The 22,795-nt window shown below is 31.2% G+C and overlaps 1 protein-coding gene and 6 non-coding genes across 10 annotated transcripts; all 7 read left to right on the top strand.

The window, feature by feature from the left end:
• The first annotated feature begins 3,129 nt into the window (after nt 1-3,129).
• On the top strand, nt 3,130-9,564 carry LOC129315919 (diacylglycerol kinase 5-like). 4 transcript variants are annotated; one of them, XM_054960078.1, is made up of 13 exons: nt 3,130-3,475; nt 4,317-4,456; nt 4,574-4,696; nt 4,796-4,924; nt 5,304-5,389; nt 5,587-5,710; nt 6,061-6,109; nt 7,179-7,261; nt 7,449-7,516; nt 8,323-8,397; nt 8,641-8,728; nt 8,857-8,973; nt 9,085-9,564. In XM_054960078.1, the coding sequence occupies exons 2-13, from the start codon at nt 4,322-4,324 to the stop codon at nt 9,403-9,405; spliced, it is 1,398 nt and encodes a 465-aa protein (XP_054816053.1). In that variant the 5' UTR covers nt 3,130-3,475; nt 4,317-4,321; the 3' UTR covers nt 9,406-9,564. The 4 variants fall into 4 exon arrangements, with proteins under 4 accessions (XP_054816053.1, XP_054816050.1, XP_054816051.1 ...); XM_054960075.1 differs by having other exon boundaries at nt 4,220-4,456; XM_054960076.1 differs by having other exon boundaries at nt 4,216-4,456.
• Nucleotides 9,565-20,612: 11,048 nt separating this feature from the next.
• Nucleotides 20,613-20,747, top strand: LOC129316936 (small nucleolar RNA snoR134). Its single transcript, XR_008594862.1, has one exon. It is a non-coding gene; the product is annotated as a small nucleolar RNA snoR134 (small nucleolar RNA).
• A 247-nt stretch (nt 20,748-20,994) lies between these two features.
• LOC129316933 (small nucleolar RNA U36a) lies at nt 20,995-21,079 on the top strand. Its single transcript, XR_008594859.1, has one exon. It is a non-coding gene; the product is annotated as a small nucleolar RNA U36a (small nucleolar RNA).
• Nucleotides 21,080-21,155: 76 nt separating this feature from the next.
• Nucleotides 21,156-21,249, top strand: LOC129316916 (small nucleolar RNA Z223). The gene has a single exon (XR_008594842.1). It is a non-coding gene; the product is annotated as a small nucleolar RNA Z223 (small nucleolar RNA).
• Nucleotides 21,250-21,352: 103 nt separating this feature from the next.
• Nucleotides 21,353-21,468, top strand: LOC129316919 (small nucleolar RNA Z278). Its single transcript, XR_008594845.1, has one exon. It is a non-coding gene; the product is annotated as a small nucleolar RNA Z278 (small nucleolar RNA).
• A 158-nt stretch (nt 21,469-21,626) lies between these two features.
• On the top strand, nt 21,627-21,742 carry LOC129316918 (small nucleolar RNA Z278). Its single transcript, XR_008594844.1, has one exon. It is a non-coding gene; the product is annotated as a small nucleolar RNA Z278 (small nucleolar RNA).
• A 106-nt stretch (nt 21,743-21,848) lies between these two features.
• Nucleotides 21,849-21,956, top strand: LOC129316928 (small nucleolar RNA snoR97). The gene has a single exon (XR_008594854.1). It is a non-coding gene; the product is annotated as a small nucleolar RNA snoR97 (small nucleolar RNA).
• Nucleotides 21,957-22,795: the final 839 nt, after the last annotated feature.

Here is a 22,795-nt window from a genome sequence, read left to right as displayed (position 1 = left end):
GTTAATCAAGATTATGTTGTGTGTGTTATGTTTAAACAAACCACTGCAAAGAAGAAAACTTTTATTTATTGTTGTCTGAAAAAATTGGCGCGAAAGAAAATCGCTGATGTGAATGACCAAACAAAATTCCTCCTCAAAAGAACCAAAATTTACCAATAGTATAATTGAGGCTTTTGTTACTCTTCTTGAAGCATCCCATTTTCGTTCATATAAAAGTCATAACCAATAGAAGAAAATATACTAAGGTCATTTGCACAAAGATGCATGAAGAAGGAAAAATCCTTAAACTCAATTTATCATTTGCCTAAAACCATATAAGGGATCTAGCAGAGAGATCGTACTAAAATCATGCCATAGGGTGCTTGCTTTGACCTGGAAGTGCCAAGCCCGTGTAGGATATAAAATCAAGAAGACAAAAACTGTCAACTAATATAAATGAGTTTACAGACTACTAAACGAAGAAAAAAATATATTATATTATGAGACACAAGTCATTGGAAAATACCCAAAACAACCTAAAGGCATGACTGTTCTGTTTTCTTTAGGCGAGGCTTGTGACATAAAATATTTATATCCACGTTTACTTGAGTATAGCCCCAGACATTTGCACCTTTTCAAGCTTGCCATCGTTAGTTCCGATCTTAGTAAGCAGATACCCAAACAATCTGCCACAGATATTGGAAGGAGGGAGGGAGAGAATCTGGTCCTTCAAGATGAAGTTATCGATTTTATTAAAACATAACCTTGTTAATTCACAACATAACCCTAAAATCGAAGGCATATATGACAACTATAACAATAATTCATCATAGAATTGGAAAACTAAAAACCTTGAAATCAAAGAGGCACAATAAGTCATCAACGCAAGACGGTTAACTCACAACCTTCCAATGGTAATAACCTTTCCCTGAAATCAAAGAGGCACAGTAACTATGATGATAATTTGAGGTAGAAGACAATGTTAAATTAGAATTATTAACTAAATTGACAATGCAATTATCGAAATATTCCCAAATAAGGTATGCTTGAAGGATTAATTCACTTATTCGTCAGGATATATGGCCTTTTCCAAAACACAGAGGTGGGGATGCATTGAAAGGTATGGAAACAAATTTCGAAACTTGAAACTTGTGTTAAACATCATAATCCCCATCTCTAAGCCACTGTCTACCTCATATAAATGCTAGCATCCTTCTCTTTTTCATAATAATATTTCTACAACACATTACAATCATTATGTCTAGATTGGAGCAAAATTACAAGTAAAGAGGTAGTTATAGATATAATTTGATTCTTTATGTAAAAAAAAAGTATAATTTTATGAATGGCACTATGTAACATCTAAATAAACTCAAATATGAAAAAGGTATAATTATATGGTTTTTTAGATTTTTATAAAGTTCAAATTCATATTTGATTTGATTAATCAAGTAAGAGAACTAAAATAATAGCTTCTTTGGCTAGGTGCTTATACCCTTCTCCTTTCATGATAATCTTTTTACTTCTTATCAGTAGTTTCTCCTAAAATTATCTTTCTACTTCAGATATAAATGTATAAAAGTCTCTTTCATCCACCAGCTTGGTTTAACGCTTGTATTTTGCTCCTTCTATGCCTTCCATTTGTATTTATAATTTATATGGTCAACATATGAGTATTTTTTCTAATCTTATAATTTATAAACTCCCTTAATATATAAAAGTTGTTTTTAATCAAATTTTACATGGTAAAAATATACTTTAATTCTTTAACTTTATATAAAATTACATTTTCATTCTTTAATTTTATAAAATGCCTTTTCAATCATTTAACCCTAGCACAATTAGTTTTATCAAAAATATTTTCATATTGAATTTTTAAATATTGATAAAATTAAATATTCTCAAATGTTAATATATGAAGTTTAATTTTTTTTAATGACTATGATTGATGCTACTACTAGAAAAAGTTAAGTTAGTGAAGACTTAGTTACTTCTTTCTAAATGACTGCATTTGGTAGGAATTTCACAGAAAAATTTTGTTTCATTTCTAAAAAAAGAAATTAGCGAGAAAGTTTGGTGAGGAATAACATTTTACTCAATATAATCCTTTTTAAATGGTCTAAGAATTAAGAAAATTAGTGAGATAATATAATTCTTTCTAATTAGTGAGGATTCCTCTCTAAAAATTTAATAATAAAATACAAAAATGATGACAATTAGAAAGGTTCTAACTTGTATTTTTAAAAAAAATTACCAATGTTACCCTAAAAAATTTATTATTTATATTGTCTTATATATAAAAAAATATTTTCTAACAATTTATAATATCTTAAATATAATTTTCTTACAAAATTTATCATGTCTCATATATAAATAATTGTTTTTTCCTTTATAATGTTTTATATAAAAATTTATTTATAATATCTTATATGTAATTTTCTAAAAAAATTATGGAAAAAATGACAATAAAATCTCTCAAAATTATATAAATGACAATCTAGTCTTTCAAAATATCATAATTCTATTAAAGTTTTTAGAAACCGCTATGTCAATAAATTTTAAATTCAAATGATTATTTTATCTTTGTTAACAAGTTGTGATCTCTTAAATAAAAGTGTCATTTCTTAAACAAAAGTTATGAATAGATTTTGTTATTTTAAGAACTTATTTTTTAATAATTAAAATTTTAATTGATAAATTAAGATTCTTTATTCAACTCTTGTGATTTATAGAATAAAAATTGTTATTCTTTAAATAAAATTCATGATTGACACTTGTTTTTCAATAATAAAAATTACACTTGAAAAGTTATAATTTTTTAATCAATTCTTTTAATTCATAAAATAAAAGTTGTTATTTTTTAAATATAAATTATGATTGGAGTTTATTACTTTCAATAAAAGTAAAATAATCTTTTCACTTTAAAATTTATTAACACATAAGTTTTCAAAGACTTTAATAAAATTATGATATTTTTAAAGATCATATTATTATTTATATAATTTAGGGAGATTTTATTTTTTTTTTCAAAAATTATAATGTATTTTATATAAATAATTGTTTTTACTTTGTAATCTGTTTGTTTGTTATATGTCCTAATTTCACTGAATATTATGTGATGGATGGCAGTGACGATGGGCATTCGGTGGAAAGTGGAAATCCGACGTCAGATTGTGAGTATCTCCGTCATTGAATATGGAGAAGGCACGGCACAATAATTAGTAATCACCGGAGCAAAACCCGACGCTTCCAATTTGAAGATCCCAGTACCCGCGTCCCTCCTCAATCCTCCCGCGGATTCCGTCAACATAACTTTTAATGCACATTCACTGCTTTTTTTTTTTAATATGCTTTTTATCGAACAATCATGCAACAGTTATCTTTTCCTATGTCTCTACATCGACCAATGACAAAGTCAACTCCGTCGTTTCATTCACAAGTTCGTTTTTCCCCTGGATCTCATTGACCTAGATCTTCCCGACGATTTGTTCTCCAGGTAAATCACCACCACCCTCCCTTACTGTTTGCATTATTTTCTTGTCAATTACCCTTTATCCGAACTTGAAGCATTCTGTACCCAGTCCTTACTTCTAAGGGCCGCAAAAGAGACGTACTTTTGCAAATGCGCATCAAGGATTCGTGTTCTATTTTCTCATCGCTTGATGCATGATGTACTGTTTGTGGAGTTCAATGAACAGACTCATATGAAGATCTTTCCAAGGAAACTTCGTTTTTTGAAACTTATTCTTCCTTGTTTGCTTTCCCGTACGGTGGAGGTTTTTCAACTTTCCTGCTGCATTTCTGTTCCGGATATGCAATCTCGAAACGCACAAGCTCGCTGTCATCTATGAATCCATTGGTCCTACATTAAACAACCTTTGCTCAATAAATAAAAAATTTGAGTTCGGAGTCACTCTTCGATGTTAGCGGTTAGCAAAAGCTTTTTATTTTATTTTTTTAATGCAGTATTTAATACCGATTTAGATTAGAGTATTGTTGAGCTGTTCTAAGAAAGTTCCACTTTTTTTTTTTTTGCTATTTTCTTTTTGGTGAATTCTCATGCAGTATTGCTCTCCCATAAACAAGAGAAAAGTTCGTATATTAAGTAATCCGGATGCTGAGATTGAAGTTTTCATAACTTGTGACTATCATTGAATTTGCGGAGTGGAATAAATTGTTACCTTGCTTCTGGTTTATTAGTGACAAATCCCTTATATATTATTTTAATCTGTTGAGGTAGTGAACCGTGTTGAAGCTGCATGCGACAATGGCTTGCGGTAGCGCAGACCCCAACTTCATGAAGAACTTTCAGATCCCAAATTACTTGCTTTTTGCAGAGTCGATGGTTAAGAGCCATGATCTTGGAATTAATAATCCTCCCACGTGTCCAGTGCTAGTTTTTATCAACTCCAAGAGTGGCGGTCAACTTGGAGGAGACCTGCTAAAAACATATCGTACTGTTCTAAGTGAAAAGCAGGTATAATTTCATCATGGGCAAGTTGATAATCTATGCAGGACCCTTTGGAAATGAAACATGCATTGTAAGTATGGCACTCTAACATTTTTAGGGGACTGAGAGTTGGGTAATCGTCAGGTTTTCGATTTGGGGGAAGAGGGACCTGACAAGGTGCTGAGCAGAGTCTATGCTAACTTAGAAAACCGCAAGAGTCAGAATGATCAACTTGCCACAAGAATTATGGAGAAGTTGAGATTAATTGTGAGTTGAGACACTCATTTCCTCTTTTGCATTATTTTAGTTTTAGAGATTTTACATGCATAACCTGTTTAGAGTTTCTGATGCACAACTCGCCTTTAGGTTGCAGGGGGTGATGGAACAGCAGGATGGCTTCTTGGGGTTGTCTGTGATCTTAAGTTATCTCATCCACCACCAATAGCCACAGTTCCCTTGGGCACAGGAAATAATCTTCCTTTTGCATTTGGCTGGGTGGGAAATAACATTTCTCTCTTCCTGCTTTTGATAGAACTATCTAGTACTTGTAAAACATTATACTGATACCACTAGTGATTTTCTATTTTAAGACCTGCATTTCAAGTCCTAGTTTCTGTTCCTTGTTTGTTTAATTGCTCCTGAAGTGTGATTGTGTGTATCCACCGGAATAAACATCTGCGGTTTTAAAATAATGCATTTAAACTTTTACTATAAGTTGCAGAAGCTTCCACTGATACCTAAGATTATAAATATTATATTAGAGAAATTAAAAACAGATGATCAAGAACATGTATTTAGCAGTTGATATTAGTTGAGGAAAGTAACTATCTGATAGGCATTGGATAATCTTGACATGCATTGAATTGATTTATAGGGAAAGAGGAACCCAGGGACAGATGAATGCTCGGTCAAGGCATTTTTAGATCAAGTATTGAAAGCCAAGGAAATGAAAATAGACAAGTAATGAACTTTGATCCTGTTCTTTCATGTTTTTTAATAATTTTTTATTCATTAATATGGGGCATTTGAAGTATTTATCCCCCTAAATATATGGATGTTGAAGAATGCTTCTTGTTCCAATATCTCTTTATAATTTTTGCACATTTAACTCACAGATTGTTGTATGCTGATACTTGATTGTTTGTCTAACCTCTCAGCTGGCATCTTCTAATGAGGATGAAGGTTCCAAATCATGGTGCCTGTGACCCCATTGCTCCTCTTGAATTACCACTTTCTTTACATGCATTCCGTCGTGTACCAGAGGCTGATGTACTTAATATGGTAGAACATCAATTATACCATTCACTATATGCTACAATCTTAAATTACTCCTGTTTCATAACTAAACTCTAGGGACTCAAACGAAAAGCACTTGGATTTATATGCTATATTCGTTTTGAACTATCATAAATGCAAGCTCTGTTGATAACTGGACATTGTAAAAATGCAATTTTAGACAATTGTTCTTTCCAATTTGTTGAACCATAACATAAGAATTTTAACTATAAAGCCAAGTGTCAATAGTCCTTTTTTATAAGTTTCTTTGTTCTGTTTTTTTGGGCTGTTGTATTTCCTACTCACTATACTTTCTTGTATCGCTGCTTCTAACTCTTCTAACTGCTGCTACTCAGGAAGGGTACCATACTTTTCGTGGGGGATTTTGGAACTACTTCAGTATGGGTGAGAATGTTTTCTCCACGGTGTTTCAAGCTGCTGACAATATGATTTTGATGGGATACAAAATTAATTAGATTTGAGATTTTTATTTTATTAGAAAGATTTTAGGATTTGATTTAAATAAATGTAATCTTTTAGATTATTATGTTATCATTTAAATTATTTTAAATTATTTGCATTTAATGATTAGGATTATAAAATATTATGCTTTTAATATTTTATTTTTAGGGTAAGGTTGAGGCTTATAAATAGCGTCTTACTCCCTCCATTAAAAAATATAAGGCATTTTTTGAAAAGTTAAATGTTCAAAAATGTAATGCATTTTTAATCTTTTGAGTTATAATTATTGTTTTTTTTTCAAAAGTACCCCTATTGATAATAACTTTATATTTATTGTAGGGTATTTAATAGAGATAAATATGAAAAGATAGAGTCAATTTGAAAATAGGTAATTACTTTATTAGAGAGTGAGACTCGATTAAAAATACCTTATATTTTTGAACGGAGGGAGTAAGTCTTAACGTATTTGTTTTGTATGTACATTTGATTAAATAAGAATTAATGTTATCTTGCATTTCCTCTGAGTTTCTCTCTTCTCTTTATATTTTCTCTATTTTCTTTTTCTCTTTTCTATATTCTCTTCCCCCTTTTCCTTCCCCATTGCATCAAATTTATTTTGAAGTTATGGAATTGGTAATTGTTTTGTTTATCCTGTCATGGCAATATCTTCAATTTGATGTTTCCATTCTTTGATCTCTTTTTAGGTTGCACGTTGAGACCATAACGATGTAAAATTCATATTGCCAACCAATTAACTTCGGAAATAAAAACTTCTGCTAAATAATCTGAAAGACATGCCGTGCTGGAAAAGTTATATATATATATTATAGTTTGTGTACTAATTAAACTTAATTGATTACCTACCTCATTACTATTGATTCTTTGCTTAGCTTGAATATGTTGAGTTTTTTTGTAGAATGCTTTAGACTTTTGATTATACTGGAGAAAAATTTTTCCCGTTACAAAATACTTCAATAGTTGATAAAAAAAAATATTTGATTGCTGATTGTAGGAATGGATGCTCAAGTGTCTTATGCCTTTCACTCTGAACGAAAAATGAATCCTGAAAAGTTTAAAAATCAACTGGTTAATCAGGTATTCTGTTATTTCTTCAGTAACTGTAGTGAATGAATACACGAGGCACAAAAAGCTAATGCTTGTTTGGCTTTTCCACTCTTGAATGGAAGTATAGAATCTATGAACTTCGATTTTAGACAGGAATATATTTTCATTCACTTTTCTTCTTACTGATTTTCTGTTTCAACTTCAATCTACATTTTAGACCACTTATGCAAAGCTTGGCTGCAAACAAGGATGGTTTTTTGCTTCTCTTGTCCAAGATGCTTCAAGGTCAGTTCACACTCACAAGTATTGTTAGATGCTTATTTATAAGTTTCAGGTCGTCTTTACTCACCACAATAAATTCATGTTCACGAACAATAGGTCTATGTAAAATTCATGAATACGTGCGGTTGGAATATGCGCTGCATGAGTTGAACTTTCCAGATCTATTCTGTAATTAGAATGGTGTTCTGGTGCTTTGACTAAATGTAAGGCAATGTTTGAATTTGAGATTTTTGCTGCACATTTTCAGTTAGCCGAGCTGCTTTCTATCTATGCACGAGTCTTGCAATTTCTTATTGTATTTCTTAGTCGTTTTAGAATGAGCTGATAGAATATGATCAACACAGTTTTCATCTATAGGTCCATGCAGTCAGGTTTTTTTTTTTTTTTTGGGCCAGCTGTGCAGTCATTGTTTAATTGCCTCAGTAAATAAAACTATCAGCATTTGGAAATCTCTATGCCAAACAGATAGCAGTGTCTAATCCATTATCGAAGCGATGCCTGTGTAAGGTGGCCTATAACTCAACTACATTAAGTTTGGGACCATCTTTTTCTGTTCAATCTTTAAGGTTAAAATAAAAGTTAATATATAGACATGCAGTTCCTATGGAAGTGTGGATAGCTGAGACAAGTTTTGATGTTTTTGAAATTTTTGGTCTTCATGATAGTTTGGAGGGTCCATTGTAGTTGCATCTACGCCAGAAATACAGGCATTATACTGATCCATGACAGGCCATCCTTCACAGTTCACACTGAACATTTCAGGATTTGGCAGTTCTGTGAATTGATTGTAATTTGATCTTTTAATACAGGAACATAGCACTTCTTGCAAAAGTGAAAATCATGAAAGCACGTGATAAATGGGAAAACCTGGACATACCATCCAGGTAAATCTTGCGCATCACTTTGGAGATTAACGTCAAACCAAACATGTTTTCAAATTGCTGCTCTTGTTGACTAATTGATGGTGGTTTATTGTCTAATCGATTCCTGTGCATGGATATTTTGTATTAAAAGGGCTTATGCCCGATAAGTAAATCCTAATTTAATTTATTCCTCGCCACTTGTTTCTTGCATTGTTTACTTGTTTGATAACACAATTGTAACCTCTCTCTCCATTGCACATGCAGTATCAGGTCAATTGTATGCCTTAACCTGCCTAGTTTTTCTGGCGGACTGAATCCTTGGGGTACGCCAAATACGAGGAAGCAACGTGATGTAAACTTTATATGCTAATTGTAAAAATTCCCTTGCTTCATAGTTTGAGTTTAAGCAATGCAACTAATGCTTTCATGCAAGATTTATTTTATTAATTAATCTCTCAATACTTTTTTATGGAATGACAGAGGGATTTGACTCCCCCTTTTGTGGATGATGGTCTACTAGAGATTGTTGGTTTCAGAAACGCATGGCATGGCCTCGTTTTGCTGGCTCCAAAAGGACATGGAACTCGTCTTGCTCAGGTATATGCTGTGGTTAAACATCGTTCTTCTTCTTATTCTCAAACTGCCACTTAGCAATCTAAATTAGATTGGTTTCGGTATATTATGTATAAAATGTGGCCATTGCATTAGGCACGCAGAATTCGGTTTGAGTTTCACAAAGGAGCAGCAGAAGAAACATTCATGAGGATTGATGGGGAACCTTGGAAGCAACCTCTGCCGGTGGACGATGATACTGTTGTCGTAGAGATATCTCACCACGGTCAGGTCAACATGCTTGCCACTCGTGATTGCAAGTCCAGAAGTGTTCTTGATCCGATGTCGCCACGTCACAGCGATGCTGCAGATGATGATAGCGATGAGGAAAACTCTTTAGCAGAGGAATATCGCAAGTTTGGCGCTGCAGATACATTTAGAATCCCAGATGAAGTTGATATATCTCATCTTAGTTAGGCCCCTTAGCAATTAAGCCCTTTTTCTTAGCGTTAATTCGCATATATGATGAGGTTGAAATTGCTTACTCCACTTCAATCGATACTAAATTGAGCTAAAGCATTGTGTAAGCAGAAGTGACGAATCGATTAGAGTTGCTACAATAATTGCTTTTCTCAACATCTCTTGTAGACTAGAAAGGGAGACACTTGTAGCTTTCATAATATTAAACAAACGCAAAAGTACATAAAAGTCTAGATAACGAATTGAGTTACTGATAGGTGGCATCCGTGAAGCAAAATATCATAGAATAACATGTAAAAATTGCAGGTTGACTTATAACCAAAGAATAAGAGGAACAATGATAAGCCAGCCGGTATGCCTTGAAGCTTTTCAGCTGAGGACTAATTTCGCTCTGCATGACCAGGCTAAGGAAAGAACACGACTGTGATTATCCAACTCCCAGACGGCAGAAAATGCAAGTCAAGTATATGTATTTTCGAGCTGAGATCGTTCCGTGACAATATGTCAGAGAATTAATTTTGTTCCAATCATTTTGTGATTGCCTCGTTAGCCTTTAGTGATTCAGCCCCTTCCTCCCTTTTCTTCTTCTCCCTGAAGCAAATATCAAAAAACAAATAAATACAAGGAACTAATGATATCATAATGCCTCTTGGAATGATAACTAGGCCACCGCAGAATGGCCTAATTTTCATCAAGTTGCTGGGAAGGTTGCAACATGCTTTATTTGAAAAGATTTATAGAAGGACATTGTATATTTGATTCAGGACTAGCAGATTTACTACTTGAAACTCAAGTAGGCCACATTAAAAATAAAATAACTGAAAGGTTTTGAAAAGGGGGAAACAGGAGGAGGGAAAGGGGAAATGACTGAAAAACATTGAAAGATCAGACTTATACCGGTCAACATATTCCTTCAACAGCTCTTTTGCTTGTACCAACTTGGAAAGCAGATTGCGGTACACATCCAAATCCCGATCCATACTTCTTTTGATGTTCAAAGCCACACAAAGCTGTAAGATTGACAAAACAAATTCTATCATAACTCCTGCAAACAAGGTTATCAGAGCCACGTAAATTTTTTTTTTTTGGTCCGAATGGATAGTTTTATAAAATTTGGAATTGAGAGCAATTCTCTGCAATGGCATGGTCAAACTTATTCTACACTTGATATTGTTTAACATAAACCTTTAGCGCTTGAGATACGGCTAGAAGATATTGTGATTAATATTTATGTAATCTTGATGTTCATCTTTAAAATTGTGAATTATAGTGTTGTGTTGATTCTCAAGGTGAATGTGCTTGCCTTTCTGGCTTGGGAGTTGCTTGGGAGTTCAACTATGGTAGTATGTGACTATTTTGTCCTCGTGCTATTGAGTAACTTTATAAACGGTTACCTCATGCTTCCATTTGTTTAATTACTCTGATTTGTTGTTTTGAACTTAATGATTTTTGAAAATTTGAGTTTAATTGGGATCTCATTTTGAAGGAATTTTCATTTTATCTTGTTTCTTATAATCATGGTTAAGCCTTTTTCTACCATGGTGTTGGGTTGAGGGTTTACACCCTTGATGGATCCAAGAAGGTTGAGACCCAAATCCATTTATGTCCAATTAAATAATTATTCATTAAAATAATTATGTGGCTAAGTGGGTGTTACTAGAATAACTGGAGGGGGTAGTTAATAACTACCCATTATCAAGATGTGATATGGGGTATTTGATAAACACACAAACATTTAGTTCTTACTACCTTATAAAAAACTCACATTAACAGAACAAGCTCTCTTGTTTGCTTCTCTCCCTCTTCTCTCTAAAGATAGCTCTATATATCTACCAGGTATCAAACACCTGAATCTATTACTGTGATTAGATTATAATGAGGCAAAAATAAGGTTTAGCATTGTTATCAAAGGTACTGTAAAGTCGCCATTACTAATCTACAACTTAACCATAATACTTCAAGTAATCAAGAGACTAATCCAAACAGATTCCCAACTATACTTAACTATTTTCAAATTGCTTTTGAAATCAAATCTCATTCTTCACAAAGTTAAGATCTCAAGTTTTAAAATCAATCTAAACCTTTCAAATGAACAATAGCAAGTCTAATTAAGTATTGAAAATAACTACAAAAGTGTGGGAAACTATTAGAAGTGCAAAAGGTTCAACATAGTAAAAAATCCCACAAGTAGAAAAATTTGTAGGACGCATCATGGCACGTTACACAAATTGACAGCATATATGCTACTAGTTTGACAGCAAAGGGGCAAAATTTTGACGCGCTCCATTTCTTCATCCAACGTCCGATTGAGGTGTTTTAGGTATTTATAGAAAGTTTTTTTCTTGATCCAGTTGATGGCATGAGTTTTGCTCCCAAAACATATGATACAGGTGAGTTAGATACCTAAACCTATTTTCACACTTTTCAAAATACAAGGTGTAACATCCTGAATTTTTTACTCTTGCATTAAAGCTAATTAAGGGATGAATTAGTAATTTGATGCGAGACTAGAATTTTATATGGTGAAATATTGTATGACTAAATTTGAGTAGGAAAACGACACTGCAAATCAACATGTATAAGTGCAGTGAGGAATTCCCTTACTGTGCCATGTGTCGTGACACATATGGTGAATAAAAATGTGTCTTGCTCATGGGAATAGAGAGGAAAATGGAGAAAGAAGCATGAGAAGGAGTGAAAGGAGAGGAACTTTACTAAAGGCAAGTAATCTTAGGAGCAAAGACGACATTTTTGACCTGTTACCTATTAGGTAAGTCTTGTACTGCCTTAACCTACAATTTTATCTTATTTTCTCTTAGTTTAAACTAGTGAGAAATTGAATTCAAAAGTTTTAAAGAGTTGATTTCTTACCCTATAGTAATAGAAAGGTTCTCTAAGATTAAATTAAGACTTCACGTCTGGCTTAAGTCAGAATGATAAAGCTTTAAAGTTATAAACTCAAATTAACCTAATTTAGAAATAAAGTAATGGGAGAAACCTAATAGTGAGTAGGATAATACTTGTACTGAGTGGTAATTGATTGTAATATTTGTGAATGAATGTGGGTAAGGGAAATCGTGGCAATTAGGTGTTTAATTGCTGTAATTAGTACTTTCAATAAATAAGATAATTGACTATATGTGCCTTAATTGTGTATATTCTCATGTGTGATGTGTTGAAATTGCGAAAAGGAGTTTGAGTAAGGTTTTAGAACACAGGAAACCCTTTCTTGTGAATAGAAGGGTTCAAATAACTACATAGTTTATTATATTTATTAACTATTATAATTATGTAAAAGTAATTGTATAATTGTGAAATCATTGTTTTGTTAGTTTCTATGTATGATTTTGCATTGTAAACTGTTTTAACATGAAATTGATTTGTAAATGAAAGTTCGATGATTACTGATTTTGATTGATCTATACATATGTGTATATATATATAATTGGTATAAATTATGGAAAAACAATGAAATGCATATGAAAAGTATGATCATAGGGGGTGGGAGTTCACTTAAGGTATGTGTGAATGTGTGTATGGAGATGTGAGTAAATAAATCTATATGATCAGGCTAACACCATAGAATATCCGATGCAGCATTATATTTGGGTTGGTATTATAGGTAATCCATTATAGCATTATATTGGGACTATTACTATGAGACATCTAGGTAGTTTGGCAACTCCCTAATGCCTGTTAAAGTGCAGTTAGGATTTAACAAGGTCTTTATCACAAGCATATGAAATGAAGAAAACTATAGTCCATAAATGGGATAGATTACCTTCGGCCGAGTATTTATACCACCAAATATGTGCTCGGATCAATATGTGATTGATTCATTAGAGCCTTTAGTTTCATATCGAAGAGCTTTAGAGGCTTAATTGATAGATGATCATGCTATTGTTTGTAATTATGTGGAAACACTTTAAAAAGAGGAAATTCTATATACTTTTGATATATATATATATATATATATATGTAATTACTTTGGTTTTGTTACTTTGACATAGTTATTTGTGTTAATGGACATTAAATGAGCTATATTAGTTATTTATATTTTTCAGTTCTGATAATAGTGGTATTAAAGGGAAAGATTCAAGGCGAGAATTGTGATTTCTCGATCAATCCTTGTAAGCTTGAGTGTAATGAACTGGTATATTAGTAGTTATGAGCATGTATATAAGTTTCCACAGGAACAAATGTTATGCATAGCATGTGAATATAGATATGTGTGTGGATTTTTAGTATCCTAGCCCATCATGTGTATATGGTGAAAATAACTATATAGGCTAATGGATGAGCATTTATGTGTGTAGAAATGTATTATGTATGTTACATGTAAAGTTGGTCGAATTTGGTGGGTTGAAATGAGATAATGAGTATATATCCAACTTTATGTGAAATGGGAGATTTATAAGCCAAATGTATGTATGCATGTTAGATTGCTTATATAATTGATTAATCAAGTGTATATTGTCCATTTAAATATAGCCAAGACCCTAGAAATGGCCAATAACTTGTGGTTTCAATTAGTGATGCACGTCTAAAATTCACATTAGAAATTGCCTTTTACAATATATTCTAGTGTGTGTGCCATAGCACATAACATAGAGCGTGATGCTAGTATCTCTATACCATGAGCCACGGCTCATAGCTCTTATTTTGTGAAAATTTTAGTATTTTAAGTTGCAATCATTGGAGATTTGCCTACTCTTAATTGTATGCTTCCAACGTGTGTTGCTTGAAATAAGTTAAGCCATTTTGTAAAGAAAATTCTAAAAGTTTTTATTGGAATCCTAACTTTTCAAAGAAAATGATTCAAAAACTTGTGAGATTATGTGGAAGATTGAATGGTAATACAGTGAGGGCATTACACAAAGGGTGTCCGAAACTCAATACTTGTTCTAAAAGCTACAACCAACATCTAGAACCATTATTTTTAAAATTAAACCAGATCAGCCAGTCTAACCGGTGAACTAATGATTCGGCCATGTTTTTAGTATGATTTTTCTTTCTATTGTGGCTTAAGTAACCTGAGATTAACCCAGATTAACTCGCCCAACCCTCAATTCAACACGGGTTGAAATAAAAAAAATTGAAACACAGGCATAGCACAAGAATGTAGGAAAGGCTAAAGCCCTAAACTAAAAACCTTAGTTTTTAAATCTTCCTCTGGTGCTTGTGTTCTCTCCTTTGTCCTCTTAGTCTCTTCTTAGCTCTCGTTTGTCTTCTGTGAGCACTAGCTCGTTTGTGATTGCAATCCCTCATCTCTCACCATATCTCTTAGCATTGCTTGAGCATTGGCTCGTTTGTGATTGCAGTCCCTCATCTCTCACCATATCTCTTAGCATTGCTTGTCTACTTGCCCAGTAGAAAAGGATGGAAGAAGATAAAGAAAAAAGAGGCTAAAAAGAAGAAGAGGACGAAGCAACAAGGATAAAGAAGATGAACAGGAAGGAAAGGTTAAAAAGAAAAGCATTATTGCATGGTCCCGAAAAAGAGCATAAAAAGGCTAAACAATTTAGTCATGCATAAAACCCATTGGACATTGGCTTGTTTCTTTGTGTAATTAATTTGCTCACAAGATGTATATTCAGTTTTGACATGATAATCATAGATCAATAGGAGTCATAGGTATAAAAAAATTAGAGTTGATAATTTAGGCTAAACCTGACAGGCTAAACTAAACTCGTCCAAAAAGTTTAGGGCTAAGCCTAAAAAAATATTAACTTTTTAATGTTTAAGCTTATTTGAGCTCGAATAGGCTTGAGAAAATTCAAGCCAAGCCTAATTGGGGATCAGTAGAGCCAGAAAAACGGGTTAAGCTTGCGGGCAACTTTTTAAAAAATATATAAAACATAATAAATATTAATTAATTTTTAAAGTTTTATATTATTTTATACCAAAATATTATATATTTGAGTGTATTACTATAGTTATTTTTTAAAAAAATTACAAAATAGTTATATTTTTATATTTTTATTATTTTTAATCAATAAAATATCTCAAAATAATATTTAATATATATTTTAATATTGATTTGTATATTTCAAGTAACCAATTTTTTTACAAAAAAAAATTGAGTCCTATACATCATTTGTGTATAAAAAACTAATTTTATATTTTTTATTAAATAAGATAATTAATTTTAAAGCAAAAATAAAATCAAAAATAATTTTAAAAATAAAATTCAGGTATGTACAAATTCTTAACTCTACTACTAGATAAATATAATAAGTAGAATAATATTATTAAATAATTACTTGGTTATTGTCCATGCTAGACTTGGTTAAAAATTAAGAATAAACTAGATTAAAAATTTCTTATATGTAAGGGTTAAGCAACATAAAAAGTTAAAGAAAAATGATTTCAAAAAATAATATTTTACTCATGATTAAATAATTTTACTTTATGTAATATAATGATGGCTATTTTTCTTACATTTATAACAATAAAAAGTATAATTTATTCAAAAGTTATTAAAAATTTTAAACTAATAGGGACAATAATTTTAAGTTAGTAGTCTAACTGTGATTGAATTAAAATTAATTTAATTATAATTAAAATAATATAATTTAATTAAAATATATAAAATATTTATATATGACTATGATAAGAGTAATATTTAAACAATTAAGACATTAATTTACAAGTAAAGGAAACATTTATGAATAAATTACATATAATACAATAAAATAATAACAGAGCTACTTAAGTATAAAATTAATAAATTATTTTTAGTTTATTCTTTTAAAGTTAAAATAATATTTTATGTTTGATAGAATTATTTAAAGAATAAAATTGGTTCAAAAAATAAATAAAAATATTTTTAAAAAAATTTGAGTATTCAGGCTAGCTTGAATAAGCTCAAAACTTGAAGGCGTTGAGGCCAAACTTAATTATATGGGCTTTTTAAAAGGGATAGGATACTTCAAGTATGGTCCAAATTGAACCCGACCCGAATAAGTTTGGCCCGCTTGAATTACCAGCTCTAAAAAAATAAATCATACTCATGTTAGGTGAGGGGACAGAAAAAAATTAAAAAGTATAAATATATATTATATTATATTACTTTTTAATTTGAATTATTTATAACTTTTAAAATATATCACTTTTATTTATTATCTTTTATTTTAAATAAATTTTTATTTATATTATTTTAACTCATTAAAACTTTTTTATCATTTAGTCAACCTCATTTAAAAAAAATATATATAGAAATATTGTTATGTTTTATTATTGTTGGAGTTATTGTTATATGTTATATGATATATTAAGACTTAGATATGTATAAATATATTGAGAATTGATGTGTTTTTAATTTAAATTGTATTATTTTATTATGATCGATTTGACTTCGGTTTAACCCCTTATTGAACCCATGGCCCTCGACCCTTGAGTTTGGTTGGTTTAATGACCAGTTTGATTTTTAATACCTTGCGTAGAACACACTCAATGTACCTGGAATTATCCAAACAACATACTATGTGTACAATATAATACTCAAATCTCAATTTTAACTCTCAACCCCTTAATATTAAAACAGAAGGGAGAGATCTTGCATTTGCAAATAATTAGTATCCATACATAATATAGGCATTATAAATCATCACTATACTTATATTAGTTTTTTGATCCTATACAAATCAACTCATAAGATACACATAATACAACAATTTCAATTGCGCATCATATTAGTACAAGTATAAATTCAAATATGTCTCTAGTTAGTAATATTATAAAGTTATAAATAAATCAAAATGAATTAGGAGGAATTACAGTAGGGATAATCAATTCTTAAACCTCCAGAATGTTTTCCTTTTCAACGCCAGAGCTATAATCTATAAAATATTAAAAGAAAAGGGTAAGTATAATCACTCAGTAACCAATAAACGTTTATCCTATGCAATTATATATTAATTGACATTTAGCACATTTAATGAATGTATGAACATAATATCTTATATTAAACATGAGCAATTCATTTTATGAACAAGTACCATCAATTCACAATCTCATATCATAATACACCACCATAATAATAACAATCATGTGACAATTGCACATTTAAATATTATGACTTGTCACAAACTTAATAATCATGTGACATGTCGGATAAAATGCATGATCAAGCCACCTTTATATCATTTTCATATCTTTTAATTAAGACTGTGTGATATAATTTAAATAGGGCTCCGTTTATGTGAATAGACTACTTAAGCTTACTGATCGTGAGGAGTAACCTGGCTAAATATCATTGTACTCACTTTTAGACCATGGCTTCCCCATTCTCTAATTCTTGGAGTGTTGTAAACTTTAAGCTAGTTTCCTTGACAAACAGGTGAAGATAGCTAGGTTCAAGTTCTTTGATAAACAATAAGATGTCCCTTAATAGACAAGGCTACTTCTCAATTTCAACAATTAGTATCGTTACCATGTGACTTTTATCTACCCCTCTCCTTAGGCCAATCTCTCACCCAAAAAATCATGCAATGCCTTATGCTCATACATATATACATGCTTGTAACTTACAATAACAAGCTTATTATTTTAAATCACATGACATGCTAAATCATGCAAGCGTCACAAATTATTCTTCTCATCAACAGAAATCACATACTCTCCATCATAACTATTCACAAAGCATGTTATCACCTTTCTCATGTACTTCACACCATGCTAATTAAACAAAACAATCATCTCATATTTAATCACATCATATTAATAACCCAATTAGTAAACAAAATCCCTTATTCAATTTGTACATATTTATGATCATACAATTCAATCATTATGTCAAATAATTTATTTTTGAAAACATAAATCAATTAGCGAACAATTACACATGAAAATAAGATTTTCCCTGATTACCTCAAATCTTTAAGTGGTCAAAGGTTTACTCTTCCACTAATGCTTCCAAAGCTTGATTTTAAGCTCAACTTGGTGTATGAATGATTAATCCTAAATGGTTAGAGGCTCTAAATCATGTCCAAAGCTTTGAATGTGCAAGTACTAGCATAGCCCTCAGCCTCTTTGGCTCTCTTTTGTTCAATCTCTCTCTTCTTTCTCTTCTATCTTTGAGTTGATACTTATGCGAATATATCATAATTTTATGTCACATACTATGGCGCACGCTACAAATGTCGCAATATATGGCACAGAAAGCACCTTCCTTACCTTGCTTGATCCATGAGCCATGATAGAGGCTACACACGTTGCTGCGAATGGCATAAAGAGATCCTCAACTCTTACTTGGCACTTTACGCCATAATGAATGATGCACATGTTGTGGTGTGTAGTGCAGAGCCATCCTTCTTTTACTTTTCTCTCTCTATATTGGGCTTATATGGCCTAAACTTTACCTTGAACCCAATCTTAAGACTATATACTTAAGTCTAAATAGCCTAGTAGCCCTCTCTAACTATCATCTAATTCAATTATAGTTAGTTAAACTCGATCATTCTTTGATTAATTTGACTTCTTCAAGAGTTAAACGTCTAAGATGTAACAGCCTTACAGGTACCATCATTAAAGTCAACAAATGTATGTTTGTGCACTCTATTTTCTTACACATGGTAATGGCTAACTTTAAAGTTGAGACATTAATGTTAATTGCCATGATAGTATGGCTTAACTAGCATGTTAATTGTGCAGTCATTACATTCTTTATTTGAAAATTTTTAAATTTTCTTGAGAAATAATTTTATGCATAAATTTTAAATGTGATATTTAAAATGTAAGATTTAAATCTAAATTTATCAATCCAATTATTACATGGAAGTAAAATATAAGGAACCTTCATCAACTTTATTAGAATTTCACTAACCTTACATCTGTTTTCAACATGGATATTACAGTCCAATTTTTAAAGCAATTAAAAATATTATATTAAACTTATAAAAAATATTCTATTAAAAATTATAAAACAATTGTCTATCAATTACAATTTATATTAAAATTTTGATTATAAAAATATCCAAGCTGGGGTGCAAGTAGGGCGTTGTTGGCTTAGTGGTAAATGGTAAGGGTGTATGTACGTACATGTATACAGTGGTGGAGCCACGTTACGATAAGGGAATGCAAATGCACCCCCTCACTTTGAGGAAAATTATAAATGAGGCATCTAAAATTTACAACTTTATACCCCCTATCTTAATATTTTGCCCCCTTTGAACTAAATAAAAAATATTTAAGTTTAAAAAATTATTAAATATATAATATTTTAATGATTTAAATAAGATATGAAGAGCATATTTATAATAAAATTTCATATCAACTTATTTAATATAATTTTTTTAAAATGAAAAATGATAATAAATTTATTTATATTATTATAATTTTAATTCTAACAAAATTATTACTATTTTTTAAAAATATTAATTTTCATTAAATTACTCTGCACTTCTTAACTCAAGATCTTGGCTTTGCCACTGTATGTATATACATATACATACATAATATATTCCACCAATGTATATGTATATATTAATTTTTGAAAAAAATTAATCATTTGGTCTCTATAATTTTAATTTAGTTATAACTCGATTCTTAAATTTTGACTTATTGTAACTTAGTAAATTTTGCCTTTTACAATTCAGCCTCTATAGTTTCAACTACTTAAATACCAATCCTTATATTTTTTAAAAATAAAACTATAAAAATTAAAAATATTTTAAACTTTTAATATTTATAAAAGATTAAAAGGGTTTAGTAAATTAAAATATTAATAATAAATTTTAACATAATTTTAATCTTTATAATTTGAATTTTTAAGCTATAAAACCCCCTATTTAAGTGATTAAAATTATATAAACTAAATTGTTAGAATTAAAGTTTATAAATTAAGTCATAATCGAGTCAAAATTTTATTGATTAAGTTATATCGGATAAAATTTTAAAAATTACATTACAATTAAATCAATCAAATGATTAACTTTTTTAAATTTTTTTTACAGGTATTGATTATTGATTAGTATTTAAAAGGTGTTTGTAAGTAAATAATGTTTTCATATTATTGAAATTATTTATTTTCTCGTATCGGCGGCGGGTTGAGAGGAGTTTGTTCTAGGGTTCAAGTTTGGTGAGCCTATATAATCTCACCTTTGCCCTTCCTCTCGTAAACCTTGGCTGCTGGGATGGGAGCGTCTAGGGTTTGGGCATCGCGACGGTTTTTGAATTCAGTAGCTAGATTCAGTTTTGAGTTTTCGCACGATGCCTCCCGGGCTTCCCTGAGATCTGTGATGGGAATGCCCCAAAGCATGTGCCAAATGTCGCCGTTCGTGTTGCAGTTTAGCCCAACTCTTTTACGGCTGATCTGTGTCAAAACAACGGCAACATACCTTCGTTCTGTTTCTTTCTGTTTGTGTTGTTTGTATCGGTGGGGAGGGGCTGAGGAATATGCCTCACTACACCTTTGGCTTATTTTCAACGAAATATGCCATGAAAATAAAGCTAGTCCTAGAGGCACATATCGAATTGGCGGTATTCACGTGGGGGTTTTAATTTTTCAATATTTGTGCCTCTAAAACTTACCGCTAGATGGCTGGTTGCCCCATAAACTTGTTTTTCCTTTTTAATCTCAAAGAATGGCTATGATTATATGTTATCCGCGCTTCTGAGAGTCATCGATGAAGCATAAAAGAACAATGGTTGAATTTCTTGATATGAGCCGCTTTTTTCAAGATAGTTTTTCCTCTTATAGTCTACTTTGATTGGGTAGTTTATTATGTTAGTTTGTTTTACAATTCAGTTCGCTGTGATGATTACTATTCAGCTTGAAATGCCAGTTCTGCTGCTGAGAATCTGTGATTGAAAGAGCTGTTTCTATAATCTGAGCCTCTTTATATTTTTGAAATGCAGCGGATGCTTTATGTTACTGCGTACAATTTATTTGCGAATTAATTTTCTAATATTTTAATGTTTAATCTGTGCGTTTACAAGGATTGCCTGTGATGATCTAATCCAACTTGTTGAGGTGTTGTGGATCCAAGACCCTGTTTGACAGGGAGAACCTTCTTGGGGAAGCTATACTCATATGACATCAATGGATTTGACTGAGGAGTTGTATATTGTAAAGACTTGCTATTATTCTTACTTTTCTCAGTTGTATCTGTGCTTTTGAATTAATATTTTCCCTACATCGTATTAAAATTAATGTGATTTAATTTCCTTCAGAAATTTGTTTCTATGAATTCTTTGGAGCAATCCTTTAGCTTCTCACCAATGATGTTACAATCCAACTTGTCTGAGGTTGCAGTGTATCCAAGTCCCTGTTTTTAGGGAGAACCTACTTGGTGTTGCTGCATTCCAATGGCATCACAGGTTTAACTGAGGTATCAGTCTTTTGAAAATACATTTTTAACCTAGTTGTTGGTGTCGTTCCTGTTTAACATGGACGTGTGTTTTGGTTTGCTTAACCTTGAGTTTAACTATACCCTGTTCTTTACTAAATGGATCAGAGTCTGAAAAACTCAAAAATTTTTGTGTTGTCATCAGCTTCGTCTCTTATTTGTCCCACGGGAATGGAGTTAAATAACAGCACTAAATTTATATTGGGTTATCATATTTGCATTAGGTGGTCTTATTTATTATTGTCCTTTATTTACTATTTGGTATTAGTTCAACTTCTATGTGCTATGTTGATTTTTGCTTCAGATTTCTTACTGGGAACTTATTGATAATACTATCATAAATTGTTTTTTATCTATCGTAATGATTTTGTATTATGAATATTTTTTGCTGTTCATCCATTAAAGGGTGTTTAGTATTGAGGTTATTGAGGGTGAGGAATGAAGGAATGATCCAATTTGTAGACATCATTTTTATTTTTTAGGGAGAGTTTCTCTTTTTTATTTGTTGGAATAGTCAATTTACATTTCCCATTCCTAGGTTGTAAGTTTTTGTTTTAAGTAGTCTCTTCACTGCAGTATTTTCTCTCACTTGATAGCATGCTCATCATTAATAATTTCTTAAGCTTTGTTAATCAATCTTGTCTCTGATAGTGGCAATATCACTATCATTTGAGAAGGGTGAAGCCAAGTGGGAGGAAAGAGTACGACCCAACAAACCCCAAATTTGACATGATGTGTTCGAAGACCAATAGTCTCATTGTCATTGATTAACAGAAAAACAGTATTTGTTAATGACTGTTCATCTACTCATTATCATATAATTCTTCATGCACAAATAAGAAGAGAATGGATTGCCATAAAAAAAAAAGAAGACTAGATTTGTTAGATTCCTGCAATATAACATGAAAATTAAGAAAGGTAGAATGAGGATGGATATGCAATTGGAATTTGGACTTCGGAGATAAATTGCTTTTTTTAAAATAAATTGAGAACTCAATTACTTAATCAAAAGCAAAACAACAGAAAAACATCCTATA

The sequence above is a fragment of the Prosopis cineraria genome, unplaced genomic scaffold, assembly GCF_029017545.1.
Source record: "Prosopis cineraria cultivar Desert tree isolate PC_DT_omini unplaced genomic scaffold, ASM2901754v1 PC7, whole genome shotgun sequence".
NCBI lineage: Eukaryota > Viridiplantae > Streptophyta > Magnoliopsida > Fabales > Fabaceae > Prosopis > Prosopis cineraria.
The sequence above is the reverse complement of the archived record's forward strand: the minus strand, read 5'-3'. Positions and strand labels throughout refer to the sequence as shown.